General features: G+C 37.2%; 2 protein-coding genes across 2 annotated transcripts; both read right to left on the bottom strand.

Annotated features, from left to right (window-relative positions):
• Positions 1-1,688: 1,688 nt before the first annotated feature.
• Positions 1,689-5,163, bottom strand: LOC148855047 (uncharacterized protein At1g66480-like). The gene is made up of 2 exons (XM_088940867.1): positions 3,968-5,163; positions 1,689-2,047 (listed from the first exon to the last, which is right to left on the bottom strand). Exons 1-2 carry the CDS (start codon positions 4,601-4,603, stop codon positions 2,003-2,005), a joined length of 681 nt encoding a protein of 226 aa, XP_088796993.1. The 5' UTR covers positions 4,604-5,163; the 3' UTR covers positions 1,689-2,002.
• Positions 5,164-17,448: 12,285 nt separating this feature from the next.
• On the bottom strand, positions 17,449-21,357 carry LOC148855046 (U-box domain-containing protein 11-like). The gene is made up of 4 exons (XM_088941409.1): positions 20,710-21,357; positions 19,490-19,606; positions 18,962-19,411; positions 17,449-18,834 (listed from the first exon to the last, which is right to left on the bottom strand). The coding sequence occupies exons 1-4, from the start codon at positions 21,004-21,006 to the stop codon at positions 17,764-17,766; spliced, it is 1,935 nt and encodes a 644-aa protein (XP_088797535.1). The 5' UTR covers positions 21,007-21,357; the 3' UTR covers positions 17,449-17,763.
• Positions 21,358-23,609: the final 2,252 nt, after the last annotated feature.

The raw sequence follows: 23,609 nt of genomic DNA, 5'->3' as shown, positions 1-23,609 counted from the left end.
TACTTTGGAACAAGTGGCCAAAAACACTGTTCGTAGGCCCACAACAAGGGCCATTGCTCCGTGCAAAGGTTAAACCTCGAGGAGACAAGCGTGAGACTACAGGATTCAAGTCTGAGAGTGGCCATTTAATGCAAGAAATGAGAAAGGTTGGGCAGGTACAGTGGGGCAGGGAGGATTCTGCAAATCCTTGGATTGAATTATTTGTGTGCAACTCTGTACCACTGGGGAATTCAGAAATTCGTGGAATCTGTGTATCCAATTCCACAACTTTGAGAGGTTTTGAATTTCTTGGGGTGAAGGGTGTATGTTTTGAGTTCCTTGGAAGTGGCTTCTTAAGGAGTGGAATATGCTGCAATCTTGAATTCCTTGGTGATCCAAAGCGAAGAGTGGCTAATTCATGTTGAGTAAGTAAGAAAAGGGTGTCAAAGTTTGACAAAAGTGCACTTTTGTTTTGTAGATTAAGATGTAATTAGGTCACTCTAAATACAGCTATCATCCAAATATTAATCGAAAACGGAATTTAATTAAGGAACTCATTTCGTAAGAGTCCTAATTAAAATGAAAAATGAGCACGTTTCATTGTTCATTGACTCCTGAAATGAGTTCATTTTAGAGGTTCAAATGTGAATATGAACGCATAAAACCTTTAAAGTTGAAAGGTTTGAAATCATTTTTCTAAACAGTACAACTTCTTTGAAAATATACTCAGCGTGGCGTTGCAATATCAACCAACATGGGCCAATAAAACCATGGTTACATCACTCATGTGTGAGAACTTGCTTTGTGAAAGTGAGGAAAATTTGCTTTTCCACAAAACATGTATGATATGATGTATCTAATATATTATAACATATATTTAGATACAAGATGTGCCATGCTTTGTCTTGTTTGTAAAATAGAAACCTTTGGAACATCAATTTTGATATTCTGTTATGTTACACTATTTTGAGTGGACCAACCCTTTTTTATTATTTTTAATCTTTAGAATCGATCATATTCGAGCTTAATTTTCCGTGTATAATACTGTCTTAAATGTTAAATTGCTAATGATGTTCAAAGTAATTAGTGCTATATTCATTTTGAGAAATGTAGAATTGTGTTATGGCCCTAGAGGTTAAACAGCTTGGTTTGATGCACTCGGACCATCTTAGGGGTTTTAGTGTATTGGTCAAATACCGTATCTCATGGTTCCAACCAAAGAAAGCTATCATAGAAAGGGTTACCTGAAATAGAATAGTACATGTGAAGCCCGCATAAGGGAAAGGAAAGGGTCATCTACTGTTGCACCCTTAAAAGGTGATATAGTTTTTACATGGATTATCGATGTAAAACTTTAAAAGTGATGTGCTTTTATGGAAGTAAAATTATACTTTATTCAAACGCATACCCAAATATACTTTTACTTATATCAGTTCTTTGATTTACATCACATTCAAATATAGCCTAAATGGCTTGACTTGACAGGTTCCAATATTTGGCTTTTGATGTATTGGTCAAGTACGTAACAAAATAATCAAAATGATTGATACAAGTTTCCATTTTTAATAGTCAGAAATATATATGCATGTAACCTATTTTCCCGTGAATGAAGGGGGATTTAGACTTGACTTAGACCATGAAAAAGAAATTAACAGGCTTTTCAAGTTTGAAGTAGATATTGTTTCATGCATGTTTCTGGAAGCGCGCACTTCATAAATTTCATAAACATAATTATATATATATATATATATATAATTAAGATATTACTCTTCTTTCCTTTGCAATTTCTTCCAACAGCTGAAAAAACACTCTTCACTTACTTGCGCATACAGTGAACTATACATATGAACCGCCATATACGCAGAGAGGAGAGAGGACATAGAAAGAAGTTGGGGTTGGAATGAGAGAAAGAGAGATATCCTAAATACACCCTCCCTTTAACTGTTGTAGCTCCGATCCACTAGGATATTACAGTAGTTAATGAAAGGTTCATTAGTAATTAACTTCTCCTTGCTTTTGCTTGCTAGGCACATTCTCCTTCTACAATTGGCGAAAACCCAACTCGTTTCTGCAAATTAAGACACACCAATCACGAGAATTAATTAGGAGAGATCATGATTCCTGAAGAAATCAATAAGATAATAATAAAAGGCAAAAGAAATCACATCACTACACAAACACTATTTAGTATTTGCTTCCATGTTGGATCTTGGCGTCGCTAACCAATAACCCAAAACTTCCGGGTTTTCGGATCTGGGTCAATGACTTCCAAGTTCCAAGTTCCAACCCCCACTTTTCCCCTAAAATGATCGTGAATTCGTGATTAGCCCATGTGAAACTTCCAAAGGAATCGTGATTCCACAGTTGTACACAAACATGTGCACATGCAGAGGGCCCGGGAAATTGGAGCTGTCTTCACTTAGGCTCTAGATCGGTGGGCTAAAAGTCAAACATTAATTAATTAGGGTTCACGGCAATCAATCATGGCCCATCACCGTTGTATGTGTTGAACTATTGTTGGCCGTTAAAAAAAGAGATTAGATAGATGGTAAATCACCATAGCCAGATGGAAAGTAGGTCAAATATTTGACTTTGTGACGTTTCGGATTAAGCTTCCTACATTGGAATTGGACCGCCGTCGCTGACTGTTTATTACATGTTTACCACGTGTCATTACATGATTTGTGTATAAAATGACCACGTCTTTGTCAAGCCACGTCGGCAGGCTTGACAGTTAATTTGTCAGTTGTTATCAACCAACCTGTGTGTGGCTGTGTTCCTTTCCCATTTATCTCCAATGTCTAATATTTCACGGAAGGAATTAAAAATCAGATTAAGACAGAATTTTTCCTTGTAAAACTAAGCGTCTTATCTCATGGTTAATGAATGAAACATGGATCCTAGAGTCGTTTTCAAATTTGAGGGGATAGAGGACGAACGGGAACAGATGTCAATAAGGATCACATGGAAATAGTCATGAGTGATGATGATTTGATGGAAAACGGTCTCATTTAGTATAATTCCATTACCTCTTGAGACTTGGATGATAAAAAAGAAATTACAAGTTTCTAGATGTTGGTGAAGTTTTGGTTTCACAAAAGATTTCAGAAAGATTTGATATGAAAAAACTTACAATCAATAAACCGGCATCATAAAAGTAGGAATCAGTTAAAGCCTTTGCGGTATCATATAAAAAATTGGTTAAAAATTCTGACGATTTATTTTACAAAAAAAAAAAAACTTATGTTATAAACTGATAAAAGGTCTGAAATGGTCTAAGCTTAAACCTTGGTTTTCTACTGCTTTTCTTTCCCACCTTGAGATCGGTCGGAGAGAGCTATTTGGCCACGGCAGCAGAGCAGCCTACTCTATGCAGTCCTCATCATGTATCAAGTTGAATGGGCCGGGTTGGCTTTGTTGTGCTAATTATTTCCACACTAATGCACTATTATGGTCTCGTAAATCAATGGGCCGGGTTCGCTTTGAGTGGATCTCCTTGGTGGATTGATTTTTCGGGTCCCATCTACTTGCACGCGGTCGACATTTTTTCAAGCCCAAAAGGACGGTACACTGTCCTTTGTGTACCAGACAACGACCCCAGATTCCTCCACTAAAAAAGATAAAAGAACTAATTCACACGAGAGTTGCTTCCAAGCTAAATGAACCATAACCATGAGATTGGGTTCGTTGGAAGCAAGGGATTCCAATCTAAGGGTTGGGAGCCCAATCTTTCTTGAGTAAGCACAACCCATTTGGAAAACTCCACAAAGGAACGAAGTGGGCCTAGGCCCAAAAAGTCAATCATGGTTCATGGGTCCGCTAATTTATTTTAGTTATAATCAAATTAAAGTGCCTAGGTCCACCAAACTTTGTTGTTGTTCTCTTCCTCTTTGGGATTCACACCTATCTCATCTAATAAAACGTCATCCCAGTGATCATCGGAACGGAAACTCGGTGCGACTCGACGAGTTAAGACAGAGCAACATACCTCACGCGGTTTGCAACTCGTCTCGGTGATACTGCCTAGACCAGGCTTCCACTGCGCTTGTTGCTGCAAGAGCGACCCCTCATTGCTCCTGCCTGCAACTCCATCGACGTTGCCGTTGCCGTTGCCGTTGTTCTTCGAGAGGCAAAGGTCCATGATCTTTGCAGCTGCCTCGCTGGGATCACTGCTCTCTTCCATCAGCTTGGCCACCTGTGATTTAGGCAGCCTTAGCTTAACCCGCAGAGCCCCGGACGGCGATTCTGGTCCGGACTCGTCGGGGACGACGCTGGTGGATTTTAAGATGGTAAGGTCGGAAGTAGACCTCCGGGACAGCATTAGACTCTCCAGCCTGTCCTTGGCGCTCATCTGTATGCTAGAACGCACCCTTCTGGCCACCTTCTGCTGAGGAAGCGTCGGCAGTTCAATTAGGAAATAGAGCTTCTTGGGCTTCAGTTCCTGTTGTGGCTCCAACGGCTTTGCTCGGATACCAAAGTGCTTAACTGCCTCAGATTCCATTAAAACGAAACCTGGGTAGTCCTTAACTACATCCCCAACTCTTACCGGAGCCTTTAACTTGAACGTTTCTCCGTCAATCTTCATGATCTTGGCCGTTTTTCTTCCGCCTAAACTGTTACCCATTTGTCTGTAGTTCTGTACTTCTCTCAATACAGCCTTGCTTTTGGTTGATGGAGAGCTCTAATGAGCAATTTCTGGCTGATAACTCTCTTAGCTAGGTTCCTTTAGCTCTCTCTTCTGGGATGGTGGATGTAAGATAAAGATAAATACGAGAGTTTTTTTGGTTGGATGGGTGGTTGATGGATGGCGCTGCCTTTATAAGGGTGTCGAGGTCAAAAAAAGAAGGCAAAATTTTGAATAACACAGGTGAATGTTTGACAAAAGAAAAAGTACGTGACACGGTGAAAATAAAGGGCGACGGAGCTCTTCCTTAATTTATTCTTTCCATCTGTTACTGACCATCGTCTCGTCTCTAGCCTTCTCCTTGTAACCCAAAGACTTACGAATTTAAACGTTTCTAACAACCGTTCTTTCGGTCTCTGTTGCTCAAGACTAAACCGATTTCGAAGGCTCCCAAGTCCCGTGATATGTGGGGTTATATGGGGAAGATCATTACATAATCATATTTGTCTTCTTCTTTATGGATTGATTCGGCCGTAACTCGTGGTGTGGAATCGAGAAATTTCTGTTTGATTCCTTTCATCAGGTGGGTTATGATTTATGAACTAATGACTTGGTGGTGGACTGTGGCGGGATCATTTCAAATCAAAAATATTTTATCTAGTCACCGAGGAAAGTTCTTGTTAAACCAAATATTTTATCTTTTCTGCTATAATAAAACCATTTTTTTTTCTTTTAAAAATTCCTATTTGCATAGTTTGTTCTTCCTTTTTCTTCCTTATTTTTGTACATAGGAATGGGCCGAAACCGAATGGCAATGGAATGGGTTTGGGGCCGGGTTTTTCCTGCCCCGTCCCCGACTCCAAACTCAAATAACCCGCCTCGTCTCCACCCCGAATCCCGATGAGGCAAGAAATTCTACGGGAATCCCAAATTTACCCCACCCCGCCCCGATCACTTACTTGTATGCTTATAAATTTATTTATTTATTTATTTTTAAATCCATATAGAATTATTTTGTATAATATCATATAATATATCAATAATTATATATATTATGTTACATAATTTCGGGTTCGGGGTGCCCCATCCCCAATCCCGAAAGTTTCGGATTTCTCTGAACCACAATCAGTATTAAAAAAAACCATTCCAACGGGTGAGGCGGAGCGGGGTGTGGAGACCGATCAAATTGCGATCTCAATGTGTACAAGGGCTAAGATTGTCATGTGAGTAAACGGGAAGATTAATAATTATCATATATTTACGTGAATTGCAAGACTCAGTCTAGTTTGATATCCCGCACATCAAGTAGGAATTGCTGATTAACTTATGATTCATCAGTACAGTAATAAACTGATGAGAGATCAAAATCCTCATGACTTGGAGAAACTTTAATCATATACCCTGTTCAACTTGGTAAGAAAAGAATTCTGAAATGATTTGTGATGCAAGAAGTCTTAATTATTTCATCACTAACCCCAATTGATGATGAAGAATAAAATCTCCAGATAAGGGTGAAATAGCTAACCATATAATTGGAGATTGGTCACTTCGACAGATTTCTAACAAGGTAGAAGAAAGTTAGGGGACATTGAATTAATTAAGATTATTAGTGCAAGATACATATGGTTGCTGCAGCTGCTTGCTTGTGTGCTGACTGCAATAAATTTGGGTGGCGCTCACTTAGTCACTTTGCATGCAGTGCTCTAGAACCATACTTGAAACGACGTCGAATCGGAACAGGACCCAACTTGAAAAGATACCTTTCCTTTCTTCATTTTCTTTTTCTCCATCAACCCTTTTCAACCCAGATTCATTTCACAACCTGATTTCAGTAAATGGAGGTGGTTTAATTAACTGGACCACACTGATGACAGAGAAAAATTTTAGTAAGTTGGGTTAGGTACCAGCTTTATTAAAGATGCTATACTAGCTGGCCTGAAATCGTGCCGTGGTTTCTCAAATCTCAAATCAAATGGGGGTTGATGTGATTTCCCATATTGTTACTCTTGAGTCTTGACAATGATAGATTGAAAACATTTGGAATTACAATTCACAGTGCCACAATAATATATACAGGTTTGTGCATGAGCTGGTGAGCGTATCTTCTTCTTCCTTTATGCTTGGTAGGTGAGGGGTGTTCCTTGATTTAAAAATACCAAAATCTCTCTAGAGCCAAGCAAACCAAATTGTTTAATATCAAGCCATGCAGAGAGTAGAAATATGGCTTTAAAGTTTGAAAATGAATATGGCATCTTTTTGAAGATCCATGGTTTTTAAAATCAGACTGGACTGGATGGTCTGACTGGAAAATCAGGACCGGTCATGTCCATTTTACCTTAAAACTGTTCTTTTATAAAAAAAATCATTGATTTTTGGTCAGTAAATTACTGATTTGGGCGGTCAAATCATTCGAGCCATTCAACGGTTTAACCTTTTTTTTTGTACAATGGGTCGTCTATTCGGTTTGAATGGTCAGATTATGCAACCTGAGAACCCCTAATCGATTCATTGTCTGATTCGGTTTTAAAAACCTTGGTATTGTCTTTGAGAAAAGTTTGAACAGCTCGTCAAAGGAAAATCCATGCTCTCTCTTTTAACTAATTGTTGCTCTAGAGTAGGGAGAAAGGCAAAGACCAGCATTCTATGATGATTGTAGCTAGGAGATGGGATTCAATCGAGGGTGCCATCATATATTTCTAAAGATCATCATCATCTAAGCTTTGTACCAATCATATGGCATCGGCTACAGGAATCTTATTTCATCATTTCGTTTTATTCAATGATATATCATCATTATATTATCGATGAGATAATGCATGGGTGCTTAAATCATTTCTTATTACTTCCATTCAATAAGTAGCCCTTTTCCAATATGCCGTTGGCTCTTCTACTCTATAATTGCATACAAAAGCAAATAGTTTTACTTTATGCATGGTTCCTATATACAGATAATGCATCTCTATCCAAACCCAACTTGTGAACAACATTCCCATCATCCACCTTCCATGATTTTGAATGCAAATCCATTAATGGACAAGTCATCCATCATTCAGTGGCTGATATCTCCTCCAGGGATCCTCGCATCTATGATTCACCCTTTTTTCCTTAATATAAATGCAACTGTGCAATACCATAACGGTGCTGCAATATTAGAAGTTGTATTTTATTCTCATTTTTAATAAATACAAAATCAAACCATATGCATTCAAATTAAGACTACGAGCTGCGTTGATTAATATATTTATATGGAGAAGCAGTACCCTGTGTCGGCAAGAACCGCTGCTGGTGGAGGAGTTGACAGGTCAGGTCAGTAGGTTATCGTATTAGTTGCATGAGAACTCAAAGACTTTATTTTTCAAAGCGTAAAAGTCCCATGGTGGACCATGGTAGACTATCTCTATATTGTGTCGAGAATTAATAGTCTCGTGCATTAATGGAAGTTTGATTCTTCAACGTTCAGTCTGATTTCACTTTTTAACACAACTACTTTTTAAAGTTTAATCTGACTCATTTGCCTCTAACTTGGTTATATTAATAATTTTTTTGCTTCGTTTAGTCAGTACTAGTTGAAGAAGTGATCACTTAATGGATTACTCGTCACCAAATGGCCCAAAAATTCGGTTCCTTGGCTTAAATAATAATATTGCGCTTTAGTCATATGTGATGCTTAGGGTCTTCACTTTAATGGGTTGCCACCCCTATTATACTTTTGTTTCTCTTACTTGAGTTGTTAGGTTTTAATCTTTGTTAAGTGGGCTTATATATTCAGTGAAACAATTGCATTGATGGGCTATCTTGTAAGTGGGCTAAATCAAGTGATGCATTTATGCAAAGCCCGTAGACTTCAACAAAAGGGTATTGGGCTTAATGAGTGGATACCACATTTTGGCCCATATAGGCTTAATGGGATCCTATTAGGTCAAAATATAGAGCCTCCTAAATTATGATTCCCAATATGTTAAATCATCTAGCCGCCCTCCTTGCTCTACCCCATTAGAGTCAAAGAGCTGAGAAAACCTAAGGAAGAAGGAAGATTTAACTGAGGAAAATCACACCAGTTGACAAAAGCATTGATTCATCACTCAATCCGAAAGGGTTTCAACTACTACGATGGATACATGTATTTATATTCGAACCTCCTTGATAACTGCAGCATGATATACTTTGGGGTGCAACATGGCTTCTTATTCTTTGTGTATTGTATGGTATTGGTATGATTCTGCAAGATTAGGATTGCTTGCTCCCCCTTTATTTTCTCACAAGTGGTATCAGAGCCTTATATCATGTTGGGTTATTAGGATTATCGTTTTTTTTTTTTTCTGAATCGATTTCTTTGTGGTTGTGTCTCGACTGAGGATACAATTGTTCGGTTGTGTGTGCTTACCGAACAGCCATGAAGCAAGGCTGTTTCGACCAAAAAAAAAAAAAAGACGCATTGTGATGATTCAATGTGGTTAAGTCGACCAAAAAAATTAAAAAACAACGCATTGTGATGATTCAATGTTGTTTCAGTCGACCAAAAAAAAAAGGGAAGACGCATTAGTGTTGTGATGCGTCTCTGGAACCAAAAAAAAAAAAGGAAGATGCATCGGTGTTGTGTCTCTGGAACCCAAGAATTCGCATCAGTGATTCGATGCGTCTACAGAATCGACTAAAAAAAAATTTGGAATCATGATTTGCATGCACATAAGTAGTTTGCATGCGTCCGTTTTTCTCTCCTTTTGCATGGAAGTAACCTTGAACCTTTTTTTTGACTTTGTCATGCATGCAATGAATACAGTTTTGGATTAATACTTTTTTTTTTCCTTTTCAAATTAAATTGATTGAAGCAGCATGTTACCAAAGTAGCATCTGCAATGTAAAATTAATTTGATTTGAAATATAAAGATTTTGTGTGCTCATTGTCCATGCGGACATTGATCGGCCCAAAGGAAGGTTGATGTTTGGCCAGGCAGTGAATACACATGCGATGATGAATATTGATATCGTAAAGCTATTATCCATGTGAATAGTAGTCAGTCCAAAGAAATGCTATTGTTTGATAGGATTTATTATCAATGTTTGATTGTTGCGTTGAGAGTACCATTTACAATTGATGTTTCTATGCAAACACTAAATGTCAAGTTGTGTTGGGTATTTTGCCTTTGTAATTTATATTATTATTGATTATATGTTTTTTTTGTTTTCTGTTCAATTTCAGCAACTACAAATAATGTTTTTGCTCAAATCAGTGCCATTCCCATGCTGAATGGTACAAACTTTAAGATCTATAAAGAGAATGTGGAAATCGTTCTCGGCTACATGGATTTAGACCTTGCGTTAAGGATGGAGCGACCCATCCCGGCTGAGGACAATTCCAATGAGGCCAAAGTTGAGAAATGGGGTCGTTCTAATCGCATGAGTCTGATGATTATGAAACGTTCCATACCGAAAGCGTTTCGGGGCTCTATTTCTGAGAGCAATAATGCTAAGGAATCCCTTGTGGCGATATAACAGTATTTCGCCAAGAATGAGAAAGCAGAGACTAGCAACCTTTTAGCTACTCTAATTTCTATTAGGTATAAGGGAAAAGGAAATTTAAGGGAGTACATACTGTAAATGTCGAATCTTGTGGGTAAACTAAAGGCACTAAAGTTAGAGATAAATGATGATTTGCTCGTGCATTTAATTTTTATTTATCTTTCTGCACAATTCAGTCAATTTAAGGTGAGTTATAATACTCAAAAGGAGAAATAGACTCTTAATGAGCTCATTTCTCAATGTGTGCAAGAAGAAGAAAGAATCCAGAGAGAAAAGATGGAAAGTGCTCACTTAGCATCAACCTCTTAGAATAATAAAAAGAAGAGGACTAAGGATACTACAAATGAAACACCCACGCAGAAAAAGGCGAAGAAGCAAGATGATGGATTTACCTATTTTTTCTGCAAGAAAGGAGGACACATGAAGAAAGAGTGTCCTAAATACGCCACCTGGCGCATAAAGAAGGGTATGTCTCTCACTTTAGTTTGTTCTGAGGCTAATTTAGTTTTTGTACCTATAGACACTTGGTGGATAAATTCTGGCACTTTGCATGTCTATGGATTAAGGCATGTTTGCATGCCTACATTTACACATAATAAAGTTTATGACTCTTTCCATCATCTATATTTCTGAATATGTTTGTAATTTTTTATTGATATATCTAAAGAATAAAGTTGAACCAGTTGGAAATAGGCATGTTTTGATATCACATTGCATGTAATTTCCATGCCACTCATCCATACTTGATCTATGTCATTGAATGCATTGATATGGTGAGCATGAAAGGCTTAGTCACGCATATATGTGGCGAAAGCTGTCATGGTCTCATATTAGTACAGGAGATGGACCAGATTGAAACTAAGGAGAAATATAAAGAAATTAGCATAAGAAGTGTACACATAAGGAATTCATTCAATATAATTGTTTTAGTTTTCATATGTAGCCCAGGTGGGAGATTGTTAGGTTTTAATCCCTATTAAGTGGGCTTACATATTCAGTGAAACAATTGCATTGATGGGCTATCTTGTAAGTGGGCTAAATCAAGTGATTCATTTATGCAAAGCCCGTAGACTTCAACAAAAGGGTATGGGGCTTAATGAGTGTATACCACATTTTGGCCCATATAGGCTTAATGGGATCTTATTAGGTCAAAATATAAAGGCTCCTAAGTTATGGTTCCCAATATGTTAAATCATCTAGCCGCCCTCCTTGCTCTACCCCATTAGAGTCAAAGAATTGAGAAAACTTAAGGAAGAAGGATGATTTAATTGAGGAAAACCACATTAGTCGACAAAAGCATTGATTCATCACTCAATCCAAAAGGGTTTCAACTACTACAATGGATACAGGTATTTATATTCGAACCTCCTTGATAACTACAGCATGATATACTTTGGGGTGCAACATGGCTTCTTATTCGAACCTCCTTGATAACTACAGCATGATATACATGAGTGCCATCAGACCAATTAATGGAGAATATATATATATATATATATATGGTTGCACATTTATGTCTCCCCTTAATTCCCTCCATATCTTTGTCCATTTTGAAAGCTTCTCTTCATCATAAAGAGAAGTTCTCCAGCAGAGACAATCAGAAATTGTGTTAAGAGTAAACAAATCATGCAACAATCAGAAATTGTTTGTTCCCTAAGGTTTAAAACCAGCACTAAAACTTTAATTTACCAAATTCTCATGATCATGTATCCTCATGCTTTTAGGGCATTTCTCGAAAATAACTTCAAGCACCTGTAATTTGGCAATGGATAGGATGCCGAACAGAATAGAATGGTGAAATAGGATTCATGTAGCTGACCCATATAATTGGGCCAAGGCTTAGATGATGATGATGATGAAACAAACTTAGGGATTAGATCTTGTTGTGATATTACATATGGATGGCTGAATATTAACATGTCAATAATTTTTTTTCAAGCTAGAATATGCATTTTCCATTCCCCTACAGGTATTTGACCGCTTGAGCCTTATGAGAGAGGTATACTTGCATAGCACTTGATTTTCACATTCTTTTAGAAAAAGGGAAAAGAAAAAGACCAGCTCACATTTTAAATAGACCATGGACTGGATCAACATGATCACACAAGAACGCATGCGAGTTTTAAATTTTAACAGAAAATCATGACTATGTATATATATAAAAAACATAGCCTTGACTGCAAAGAATCAGAGTTGAATCAAATCTGCTCACCTAACCTAGTAGATATGAAACTTCTCCCTTCTTTAATATATTTCGTTCTTTCTAATGTAAAGTGCATCATACAAGAGGATTATAGGCTCGTGAAACTTCCTAGTAAAGCAAAAATCCATTTTGAAACGCATCGAAAGATAACCCTTCTGCTATCCTCGCATTCCATGTAATCTGGTCTCAGGGATTTAACAAACAAAAGGATAATATATATATATATATATTCTACCAGCCCACTTTTGTCTAGACAAAGACTTAAAATACAAGATTTTTATTATTTCTTTTTCATTCATGGAGCAAGCCAAGCAAAATAGTATAATAAAACTAGCTATTTAAGTCAAGGGAGTTGGTTGGACAAGGCACAAATGGAAGAGCATGCCATGGAGGATCTTCAGAGTTGATGTCCAAAGAGAAATGGTTTTACAGATTTTCAAAGGTCAATCAACTGAGTTGTCATCCCAAGGTTGGCTACTCCTATTCTCGGTTCTATGTTACGATTCAGCTAGAAGCTTTAAAAAAAGTGTTCCTTCTTCTAAACCACTAATTCCATTCATTTTAGTATTGGTTACACAAAGAGCATGCATCCTTTGGTTTTTAGGTCCTTCCCACTTTATATCTCAGATGAAAAGTTTGTGTTGAGCACTACCTTTTAACTCGTCGCCTATGAACAGAGCAGGCTTTCAAACATGGGCAGCCAAAGTTTTCTCCACCCATGATGCCCAGATTGACAAGCCACTGTCACTACAACATGGTCTTAGCGTTGCGCTAAAACCAGGACATCAAAGTCTTTGATGTAATGTTGTGGCCCCACTTTGAATTAGATGAAGTGATGTCATGGTGACGCCATGGCAATCCACTGACATTACCACAGAGAGCCTGCAGTTATGCGGGTTTGATGTCGTGCTTCCATATACAGAGGGAAGCCAAGTAACAATCTCAGATACTGGGTCATCAGCTATCCAAGAGTCAGAAGTAGCCTAATGTGTTTTTTTTTCATAGTTAATACTGGTAATGAAAATAATAATTTGACAACTGTTAAAAAAATTGTGCATGAACACTTCATTTTATCTAGGTTTTACTTGTGAACTCTCTGACCTTACACAGATAGGATGTTTTCTACATTAATAAAGACATTTTCAAGGGTACAGATTGAGTATTTCCAGTTTTTTGATAGATTTGGTAAAGTTATTTGTCTAGAGAAGCAGTCAGAGTAAGATGTCTATGTGGGAAAACAATTTATATTTTTTTCTCCTAGTAGTGTTTGGGATCTTTACCTTGTACCATTGCCTGGAAAGTATCAATTGACAATCCCTAGGAGTCTTAATCAACTCTAAACATCATTTTCATTGTAATTTGTAAGTGATGATTATGCAATTTGTAAGTAAGAAGTATGAAAGCAGAGGTTTCCCATGTGAACCCAAGACTTTCTAGAACTAAGAGCTCTCAGCATTGAGATTTGAGAGGAGTTTTATCTTGAACAATGAATATTTTTCTTGTTTATGAAAGTGTAATATCAGCAAAGAAACAGAAAATAAGTTCTTGAACTGTTGAACATGTGTTTTCTTAAAACAAAATGAAAATATTTTCAGTTTGAATGAGGAAAATTCCCCTGTTTCTGAAACTAACAAAAAGAGCAACATGCTTTCATTTCCAGAAGGCTGAATTGGGCGGCTATTATTCAGTGCATTGCAGAACACTGTAATTTCCAATAGACACCCTTATAAATGCTGCTTTAAAGCTTTTATGCATTATACTATCCCACATTCAAACAGATTTGGTTCCAAAGTATATAAAAGTTTGAAAATAAGAGACGTTAACTAATATCCATTTAATCAAAATCTTTATCTGAATATTGTATGCTTTACTAACATAATATCAAACCTTCATATGGAAACATGTTCTTGAAAGTTGAAGTTCAATAACATGTGTATTATGGTTTTGTTTTAAGAAACTAATATTTTTCAAACCAATTGTAGGGACCAAACCTTCTTGAAATCACAGCAAAGAAAAAACTGACATTGGTGAAACACACCCATGGATTTTTCATTTTAGAATATGAATCTAGTTTTATTGTAAAATTAGTTTTTACAAATGTGCATAGAGGCAGTCAAAGATTTCCATGGTGATAAAACTAATTCTTGGTTCAATGCAGACTAGTCTTTGTGGATTTAAGATCATTCTAGAAAATATCATATTTCCATTGAATTCAAATTCAACATATATGAACTATTGGTAATAATCTCAACCAATATGTAATCATCATCATCCAAGCCTCATCCCAAATATATGGGGTCAGCTACAACGGAACCAATTATATATAGCTAAAACCCTTTTTGAAACCTATATATAGCTACAACTGAATTTCATTAACTAGACTACTGTTCAAAGATAGAAGAAACAAAATTAACTAGTGACAAAATTAGATGGTGCTTACTTGACAGAATGCTAAACTATTTGTCTTTGGAGCATTTGAATAACAAATAGCACCTAATATAAATATAATTTAATATTTAACAATAAGGAAGCTCACTCTGTATCAGAATTTAATGTTTGACAATGTCTGGTGAGGTCTGTTCCACAATGAATCAAACTAGGAAAAAGAAAAAGAAAGCTACTGCCTACTGCATGGCAAGCAGAATTATTAGACACAAATGAATTGCTTAGAGACAGGTACTAAATAAAGATAAATTAATGAGAACAATTTCATCTTTTCATGTCTATATTTTCATCTTTCACACCTGAAAAACAATACAAGACCACCGCCATAATAGGTAGAAAATAACAAATCAAATCCTTTTATGGTAACTCAAGGTAGTCGGTTCCAAAGTATAGGAGTCTCAAGGTTGGCTGTCCCTGTTTTTGAAGAATGTTATATGTGATGGTGTAATTTATCTTAAAGAGTCTTTTTTTTATCAGTAAAATCAGAAAGCTTTATTGCAATAGAAGAAATTCACAAAGGAGAGTAGCCTCGGCTACCCTTGAAAACAAACAAGAGAAAAAACAGAAAGACAAACCCAGAAATTTTCTACGAGTGGAAGGGGCTAGAAGAGATAAGGGTAGACCAAAAAGGACATGGGCAGAAGTAGTAAGAAATGATTTAAGCACTAATAATTTAACAGTGGATATGATGATGATGATGGTGATGACCTTTTCTCTATTATCTCTTCTTTTTGACAATCCAATAGTGTAATTTATCTTATGAGTGATGTTTCTTTTAGTTTTTAAGCATCTTGTTAATTACTACTCACAAGGTGACTATCCAACCAAAGCCTTCTCTTTTCTAGAATATTTAATGCCATTAGAATGCTGATATTACTGATGAAAGTTTAGCCCGTGCATGTTTCTTTGTTTCATTCTTCTCATTCCCATTATCAATTGGTCTGAACCACCACAAACCTGGGGAAATTGAAAGACTGTAAAATGTTAGAAAGTGAGATACTAATGGGCTTACAATAACCATGGAAGGAATAAGAATAGTGTTGGTGGGATCAAGTTGGAACCTACTGATTGTACATTAAAAAAGGTACTACAAATATAAGTGAATGTCAAAATGCCCATGGAATGAGAGAACCATGGTAGTGCCATATCAAGGAATATGAAAGATTTGTTCAAAACATTTCTGTACAGGATTATTTTCTACCTGAGGCACATAATTTAAATTATGAAGTAATCTGTCAAGAATTTTATTAAATATATCCAGAACTCCAGCTTCATACATGCTTAGAGCTTATCCACTATATCAATTATTTAAGGGTGTTTCAGAGTCAGAAGTGCCTTATTCTCTAGTGAATGCTAAAGGGCAGCCCAGTCAGGGGCTCCCACCAATACTGGTAGTGCAATTAATAATTAAGAAATTATTTATGATAGAAATGCTTGTGTTGATACTTCTTTTAACAGAGGTTTCCTTCTGACTTCCAATACTTTCCGGAAGTACATGTTTTATGCATTGAAAATAATAGCATTATAAATTAATCCAATTTATAATTAGATTGGTTTTGTTATTTGAATAGAGCAATCAGAGTACTGTGTGGGTAAGATAATTCCTGTTTAAATGCAGAGTAGATTCATTGACTTCACTCTGTACTGTTGTTCTTGAAAGTGTTATTTGTGGGTGGCAAAAAGACGGTGTTTCTACACACAATTGTTATTTGTGATGACAATTATGCAATTCATAATTTGGTAATCTTTTATGGCAGAGAAGTCTATGAGCTTTGAAATCTAGCAGGTTTAGCAAAGGGTTCAGCAGAAGATTTCAATCAACAGCAGACATGGTGAAACCATGATTGGTGACGCCATTGGACAAAATCTAACAGGTGCCATACCACGTCAACAGTGCAATGAATCCACTGATGAACCTGAGACTTTCCAGAACTAGGATGTTTCTGCATTGAGAAGGAATACTTCTGAGATATAGGTTTGAAATTAAAATAAATCATCTAGTTCTATAGTTGGGAGTGGTTTTGTTTTATAGAAGAGTAGGTTTTCTGTGGTTTTGGAAAAAATGCCAGTGCTCTAGAAGGCATCATATTCCACTGCATTTGGATTCACCATATAGGTTATGAATTGTTGTTTATACTTTTAACTAGTATATGGAAGGTAAAGTATATGAACTATAGCTTTTTGAGTGGACCTTGTGCGCTGACAGAAATAGGAGGGTGTCCCATAATTTGAGAAGGCAGAGGATGAACTTCTTAGCTTGTCTGTGGGCAAATTAGGGTCTGGTTTTCTGCCTCTAAGGAGTTTTCTCTTCAGTCTGGGGACCAGGGGACAGCTTTTTGCAAAATGTAAACTTGTTGAGCATCTGATATATCTTGTATCTTGTTGTATGAGGGGCCTTGGCTCTTGTGTGTGGGAGCCTGCTCCTGCATGCTTGTTGTATCTTTAGTTAAAATTCTTGAACAATATTATCTTATCTTTTTTCAAAAAAAATAAAAGAAAAAGTTTTAGCTTGGTTTCATTTCTAAATCAACTGGATCACTGGAAAAAGACAGTGGCAACAAGATTGACCAAGGTTTACCTTACAGAACAGCTAATGTTTGGCATTTGATCCATCTCTCAAACAAATAGCAACACCTGCACTAAACATTGGTTAATATTTAAGAAGGGATCTCTCTGCTTGTGTCAGCATTGTTCAATTATTATTCAACAACAATAAGGGTTGCTCCATAATGGACCAGCTTTTGGTAAAAGAAAAAAGGAAAACATAAAAAAAAAAGTTCTTATCTACTGGATGAGGTAATTACAGAGACAACTGGACTTCCTATACCCCACTACAAGAAAAAGGAGTACACAGAACCATGAGCGATTTCTCTTCTCATGTTCTGATGTTCCTATCTTCGTTTATCACAAAAAAGAATAAGGTATAAAATTTCATTGTCATGACAGGAAGCAAGGAATAAATCAAATCCTTCCAACCAATACTACTGCACACTCAAAACTGCCGTATCTTGTGAAGAAGTTCCAATAGTGAAGAAGCCTTGCGTTTTGCCCTTTCTGTGCCACTCTTTGCCAGAACGGTAAGTGGAACATCAGCACCAAGCCTTCCTACATGGACAAGGTTCTCAGCATTTTTCTTGCATAAGGCAAGTAAGATGGCAGCTGCATTCTCCTTGTTGCGTGGCATACCTGTTGCTAATATATCTAATAGAACAGTGATGGTGTTGGCCTTTCCTATGGCAACCTTACCCTCTGGATGACTTACAAGAACTGATAGGATTGTCAGAGCTTCATCAATCATGCAGCTGCTCGAGTCTGTGAGCATCTTCATCAATGGTACAAGAATCCCTGCCCTCACCGCACGACCTTTGTTCCCCCGATATATGCACAAGTTGAACAGTGCTGTTGCAGCATCTTTCTTGCCTCTTGAGCTTCCATTTAGAAGCAACTCTACCAAGGCTGGTATTGCTCCAGAGGACCCAATAATTATCTTGTTCTCATCTGTAAGTGACAAACTAAAAAGGGTTGCTGCTGCATTCTCCCTAGCTTCCATGCTTCCCACTCTGAGGACTTGGACAATTGAAGGAATGGCACCAGAAAGCATTATGAGTTCCTTGTTATTCTCATATATAGAGAGGTTGAGAATACAAGTGACAACATTTTCTTGTGTTTTCACATCTTCTGTGGTTAACAGGTTGACCAGAACTGGAATAGCACCAGCTTCAGCTATCAGCATCCTGTTGTCAGTGCTTCTCTTTGAAAGGGATCGGATTTCAGTGGCAGCACTTCTCTGATCCTCAATGGACCGACTCAATAGCTTGTGGACCAGAGCATCAATGATTGCTTTCTCCTCACTAATATCATGAAATGTTCCATCACTCTTTCTAATCTTCCCATTTGTTGATCCCATTGGGTACTCGATATTGTTTGCTGAACACCATTGTGCTATTATGCTTCTCAAAACATAATTTGGAGTTAGTGTGGAATTTTGAAGAATCTGCTGAGTCTTAGGACATGTTTTATGCCCAGTATCTATCCATCTTTGTATACAAGACCTCTCATAAGTCTGCAGAATCGAGATGGAGATAATTTAGAAAAGCAAGTATGAAGAATTTAATCAAGTTTCTAAAATTCTTCAGAAAAGCTTGGTCACACAATAAGCATATGGTGTATGAAAGCACAAAAATGTTTACCTGTCCGGTTGCCACAATAACAGGATCCCTCATCATCTCAAGGGATATAGGGCAGCGGAAGTCATCAGGAACTATGACAGGGTCCTGCTTCTTAATTTCCTCTGGGCCCTTGATATCTAAGTTATGTGCCTTGCTAAAATCAGTTCCATTTAATTTGGAGGTGTTAGATGATATTGAGAAGCCCTTTGGCCGTTCCAATTCATGTTTCATCTGTTCCATGTTAGGGTCTCTCTTGCCATTAACTTTTGGAACAATATTCCCCATTGCTTGGCTTTCAAATTTGACATTACCCATTTTTTCAATATGCAATCTTCCATTTGCCCTATTGCCCGATACTGGCACATCAACTTCTTTGTCAAGTGGCTTGGATAAGGCAGGAGACAATGTTCTTGAATTTAGAGACCCATCTCTTTCTCTTGCTCTTCTCATTTGCGACTGTACCAATTCAACCTAACCCAAGAGAATGAATTAGGAGAAAATGCAGACAACACAAGACTGCAAGAGCACCATATACTTCTCAATTCTTACCTGTTCACGAACCTCGTCTGATATGTCAAAATGATCAAATGGTATATCCTCCAATGCTTTCTCCAATTGCCATGTTATACATTGGAATTTCAGGGAGATTTTCTTGGCATCTGCATCCTGATTCAAGCAGCAACAACAAAGGTTTAGACATGAAACAAAAAATTCTTGAAGATATAAACATAAAATCAAAAAGATCATGATGGACATCTTTTAAGTTTCAACAATTGGAGAACAAGGGCTCTGGTTAGATGGAATCACTATTTAAAGTAAACAACATGCTACATAAACTACAGAATCAGTTCAGCTATTTTGGAGGACTGACCTCAAATTTACATGTTAAAGTCGAGAGCAACAATTGCGATGAAAGTTTAAAAACTTAAGGGTGTTTATGGGGGGGGGGGGGGTAGGGGGGAAGGGGGCTTGGCTTGTTGGAAAAAATCTTGAATAGATATAAAGTTCTAGGAATGCCAAATTATAACTCAAAAGGATTCATCTACTAGAATCAATATGAAGATACGAGAACATACATTCAAATTTTAGACTCAAGCTCTTGTTAGTAAAAGTTCCAAAATTTTCCAATCCAACAATGCCCAGTTTTGGGATTTAACAACAATGACATTAATTTATTTTGGAGGTTATGATTTCATCAAGGATATTGAAGGTTTTCTGAATGGTTATGTAAGAGGAAGGAAAATGAGTGGTAATGCGTGTTTGCAGCAGAGATGAAGTTGTCGCATGCTTCATGTTTTCTACTGAAAACAAAAATGAACAAACAACTAAATCTTCTTCCACCCAAGGTTTAATGATCCATGACCTTGTAGCCATTCCCAGGAATTCAAAGTAATGTAAACAAGATGGAGCATTCTTGCTTTCCATTGATCAGATGTCGGAGTATAACTAAGAAAGACTACCTGTTCAATTTGGTAGACAGTTATGCACTGCTAAGAAAATCTTAAACGTGAAAAGAATTAGACGGTGGCCCGCACCAGCACACTGGAGATCCTTCTTTTGTAAAGGAATTAGACGGTTCAGGATGAAAAGAGTATTTCTATGATTTCAAAATAGCAGATCAACCAACACAACAGGGAACTAAAATGAATCTGAAAATTCATAGAGTAGCTAAGTTTCTCTGCTAATGCCCATGAAGAAAGAATACGTTGTGCAGATTCTGATACAAATTATTTCAACAAACCCAATTGCATTCTGAGTAACAGACTTACATGAGGAATCTTGGGATCGTAATTTGCTGCAAGCGAAATTAGCCGTTTAGCCTCCTTGAGGGTGATCAGAAGATTCTTCAGGCAAGATGAGGACGGCGCAGATGTGGAAGAAAAGGAATGCCCATGAATTCCCTTGAAATCCCTGATCTCCTCGAACAAAAACGATAGAAGTGAAATCCTCCGGGAAAGATAAGAGCATTCTCTCCTGAAAGTATCTCCAAAGCCATTGATCCGCCCAACGTCATGAACTAGGTCCAACAGAGCCTGACCCATGCGAGGGACGTCTTCGCCGGCCATGGCCAGATGGACGGCAATCTCTCCGCCTCTGTCTCTCTCCCTTCCACCTTGCTTGTACCCACAGAAAGAGAAAGTAATAGTAGTGACCCCGTGATATTATAAATAGTAACAATACCCAGAATTTCAAATGTCATTATAGCATTGGCTCGGATTTATCGATGGCATAAGATAAAATACCAGGAGAGAGAGAGAGATTCTCGGAACGATGTAAAAATGATATAAAAACAAGAGAATCGATGGCTCGTATTTACTTTCTTACCAAACAGATTTTCGTAAAAAAGGAGAAAATTAGAGGAATTGTTTAATTTTAATAAATGCGTCGAAGTAGAAATTGGAGACAAAAATGTGTATACATACGGGTGCAAGTCATGTCGTGATTTTTTTTATGAAAAAAAGATGAGATACACAAGCCTCATATTCAAACCTAACAAAAGGGTTTGAACCCGCCATCTTAACCCTAACCCAATCTCCCATACTCGTAAAAATCTTATAAAATCTATCAAATGCTCATACTATTTGATTAATAAACCTAAACTCAACTTCATGGTTATGTATTAGCGGGGGCCTCATGCACTGGGTTGCATTTTTTGTTCGTTTGATGTAATTATTGATTAATTTTAGTACAAAAGTGAAAAAAGAAAGATTTGAAATTATTAATCTATATTAAATTATCACAATTCTCCAATCAAAAACATAAAAATCATGAAGTTATATGTTCAACCCTAAATGTTATGAAGGCAACAATGGGTTCAAGCTCTTGACAAAGAAAATTTGGTTTCTCTACATTTGGCAAGCAAACAGTACTGTTGTTCATGGAGTCCTCCCTATGTCACATGAATTTCAAGTCACACTAACAGAGCTGTTGGTATGGCTGTATGGATTACTAATACACGAGGGAGCCTATGGACAGCATAAGTTGTTTCTCTGTCTCTCTCCATACCATGTCATGTCAGTAGGCCCTGATACACCCTGTCACTAACCCACTAATTAGGTCAGATATATATACAGCACTTACCCTCTCTTATGCGATGTGTATCATCCACTACTTAAGAACAACTTTATAGACACCATGAAAGCGGCTCCACGTCAACACCATAGATTCTAATACAAATATAAAATACCTCTTCTTTCTTCACTTTTCAATGGTTATGTCTAATATTATCACACTTACTAATCCCATTGTTGTTTTCAAAGGATCTGAAGTGCAAATCTGAACTGAATAAAAATTTGACACCCGGTTCAGTTTTACATCTATTTATTTATAATTATGGTTTGCACTCTTATGTGATGCAAAATTTATATTTTCTTTTATTTTATATTCATTTATAAATACAAATTTTGCATCTCAAAAACTGATGCAAAGTTTACATCCTTTTACTTCAGTTACTCTCCCATGTAATTAAGGAGGCCATGGCATTATTTTGCTTCCTACAAACAAATAACCATTCTCCTATCCCCACTCTCTTTCATATAAGGTGGGAACCACATCCAAATGCAAATTTTATTTCTCACCCACAAAAAAATGCAAAAGAAAAACCAAATGTAAAGTAAAAATAGACCAGATTTTACACTCAGCCAATACATACATGCATTTACATCAAATTAAGCAAATAAAATTTGCACTGCAAATTAAGCAAGAGGAAAATAAGTGCAACAACAACAACAAAACGGCCGGGCCGGGGTGTAGAAGCGACAAAATTGAATGAGTTTATGTTACAGATATTGTTTCAAATCCAAAGAACACACTTTGCAAGAAATTGAACCGCTTTCGTATTTGGGTTTGTACTTGGGTCACGACTCACGAGTCACGATTGCTTAATAAAATAACTAGCAAGGTTAACGTAGCAAGTTACGCGGCAAACGTTCCAAGGCAGGAGCGAGTAATAGCTACTGAGACAAGATAAGGATGTTTCCTTCCTATCATCCTGTTCCTGTGGGCTGATTCTCGCCAGAGTCAGACAGCCACGTACGCACGCCTCTTGTTTCTCTCTCTCTCTCATGGCTCATGGCCGATGGGATTCCCAACCCAACCATGAACCATGAATGATGAAGATGAACCAACAAGGTGAATAGAAGTGAGTCATAAATAGAGTGATCAACACGTAAGATATGCATCAGTGGATTCGGCAGAAAAAGCAAAACTGTTCTCCAGTCCCAAAGTTTCTGCTACAGTATACCAGTTGCGACCTGAATGCAACCATGCTATTGCCCTAAATCCTAATAACGATTCGTCAATAGCTCTCTAGACCGTAGTCGTCTCTCACGTTTCCAACAGTGGAAGCAAACCTTCAGACAAGCAATTAATAGCTTTCTGATGAATGTTTATTCTTTTGAGACAAAGCAAGAGCGACCCTTGATTCAATTACTAAAATGGTAATCTCTCTCTCATTTATAGAGGAGAAAGAAAATATTTCTGCATGAATCCACTAGGCTTCCGAACAATAGAATTGTATCAAGTAAGTAGGTTCACCAGTCTTGGTCAAGTGGCAGGGGTACAAGCTCCGCCCCATTTAAGATTTCACGGATTTTGTTCAACACAAACGGTGAGCAAAAAAAAATGAATAATTGAATTAATTGAAAAAACCAATTGAAACCGAACCAAA

Source organism: Nelumbo lutea, chromosome 4 (genome assembly GCF_056320005.1).
Source record: "Nelumbo lutea isolate HS-2025 chromosome 4, American lotus-T2T, whole genome shotgun sequence".
NCBI lineage: Eukaryota > Viridiplantae > Streptophyta > Magnoliopsida > Proteales > Nelumbonaceae > Nelumbo > Nelumbo lutea.
Note: the sequence above shows the minus strand (reverse complement) of the source record. Positions and strands in the feature narration are given on the sequence as shown.

Bases quoted from the DNA above. Each gene is read 5' to 3' on its own strand.
- LOC148855047 (XM_088940867.1), bottom strand. From the start codon at position 4,603: ATGGGTAACAGTTTAGGCGGAAGAAAAACGGCCAAGATCATGAAGATT. The intron at 2,048-3,967 runs GTATGTTGCTCT...CTTAATTTGCAG, and splicing joins CGAGTTGCAAACCGCGTGAG to AAACGAGTTGGGTTTTCGCC.
- LOC148855046 (XM_088941409.1), bottom strand. From the start codon at position 21,006: ATGGCCGGCGAAGACGTCCCTCGCATGGGTCAGGCTCTGTTGGACCTA. The intron at 19,412-19,489 runs GTAAGAATTGAG...CTCTTGGGTTAG, and splicing joins CAGACGAGGTTCGTGAACAG to GTTGAATTGGTACAGTCGCA. The intron at 18,835-18,961 runs GTAAACATTTTT...TCGATTCTGCAG, and splicing joins TTATTGTGGCAACCGGACAG to ACTTATGAGAGGTCTTGTAT.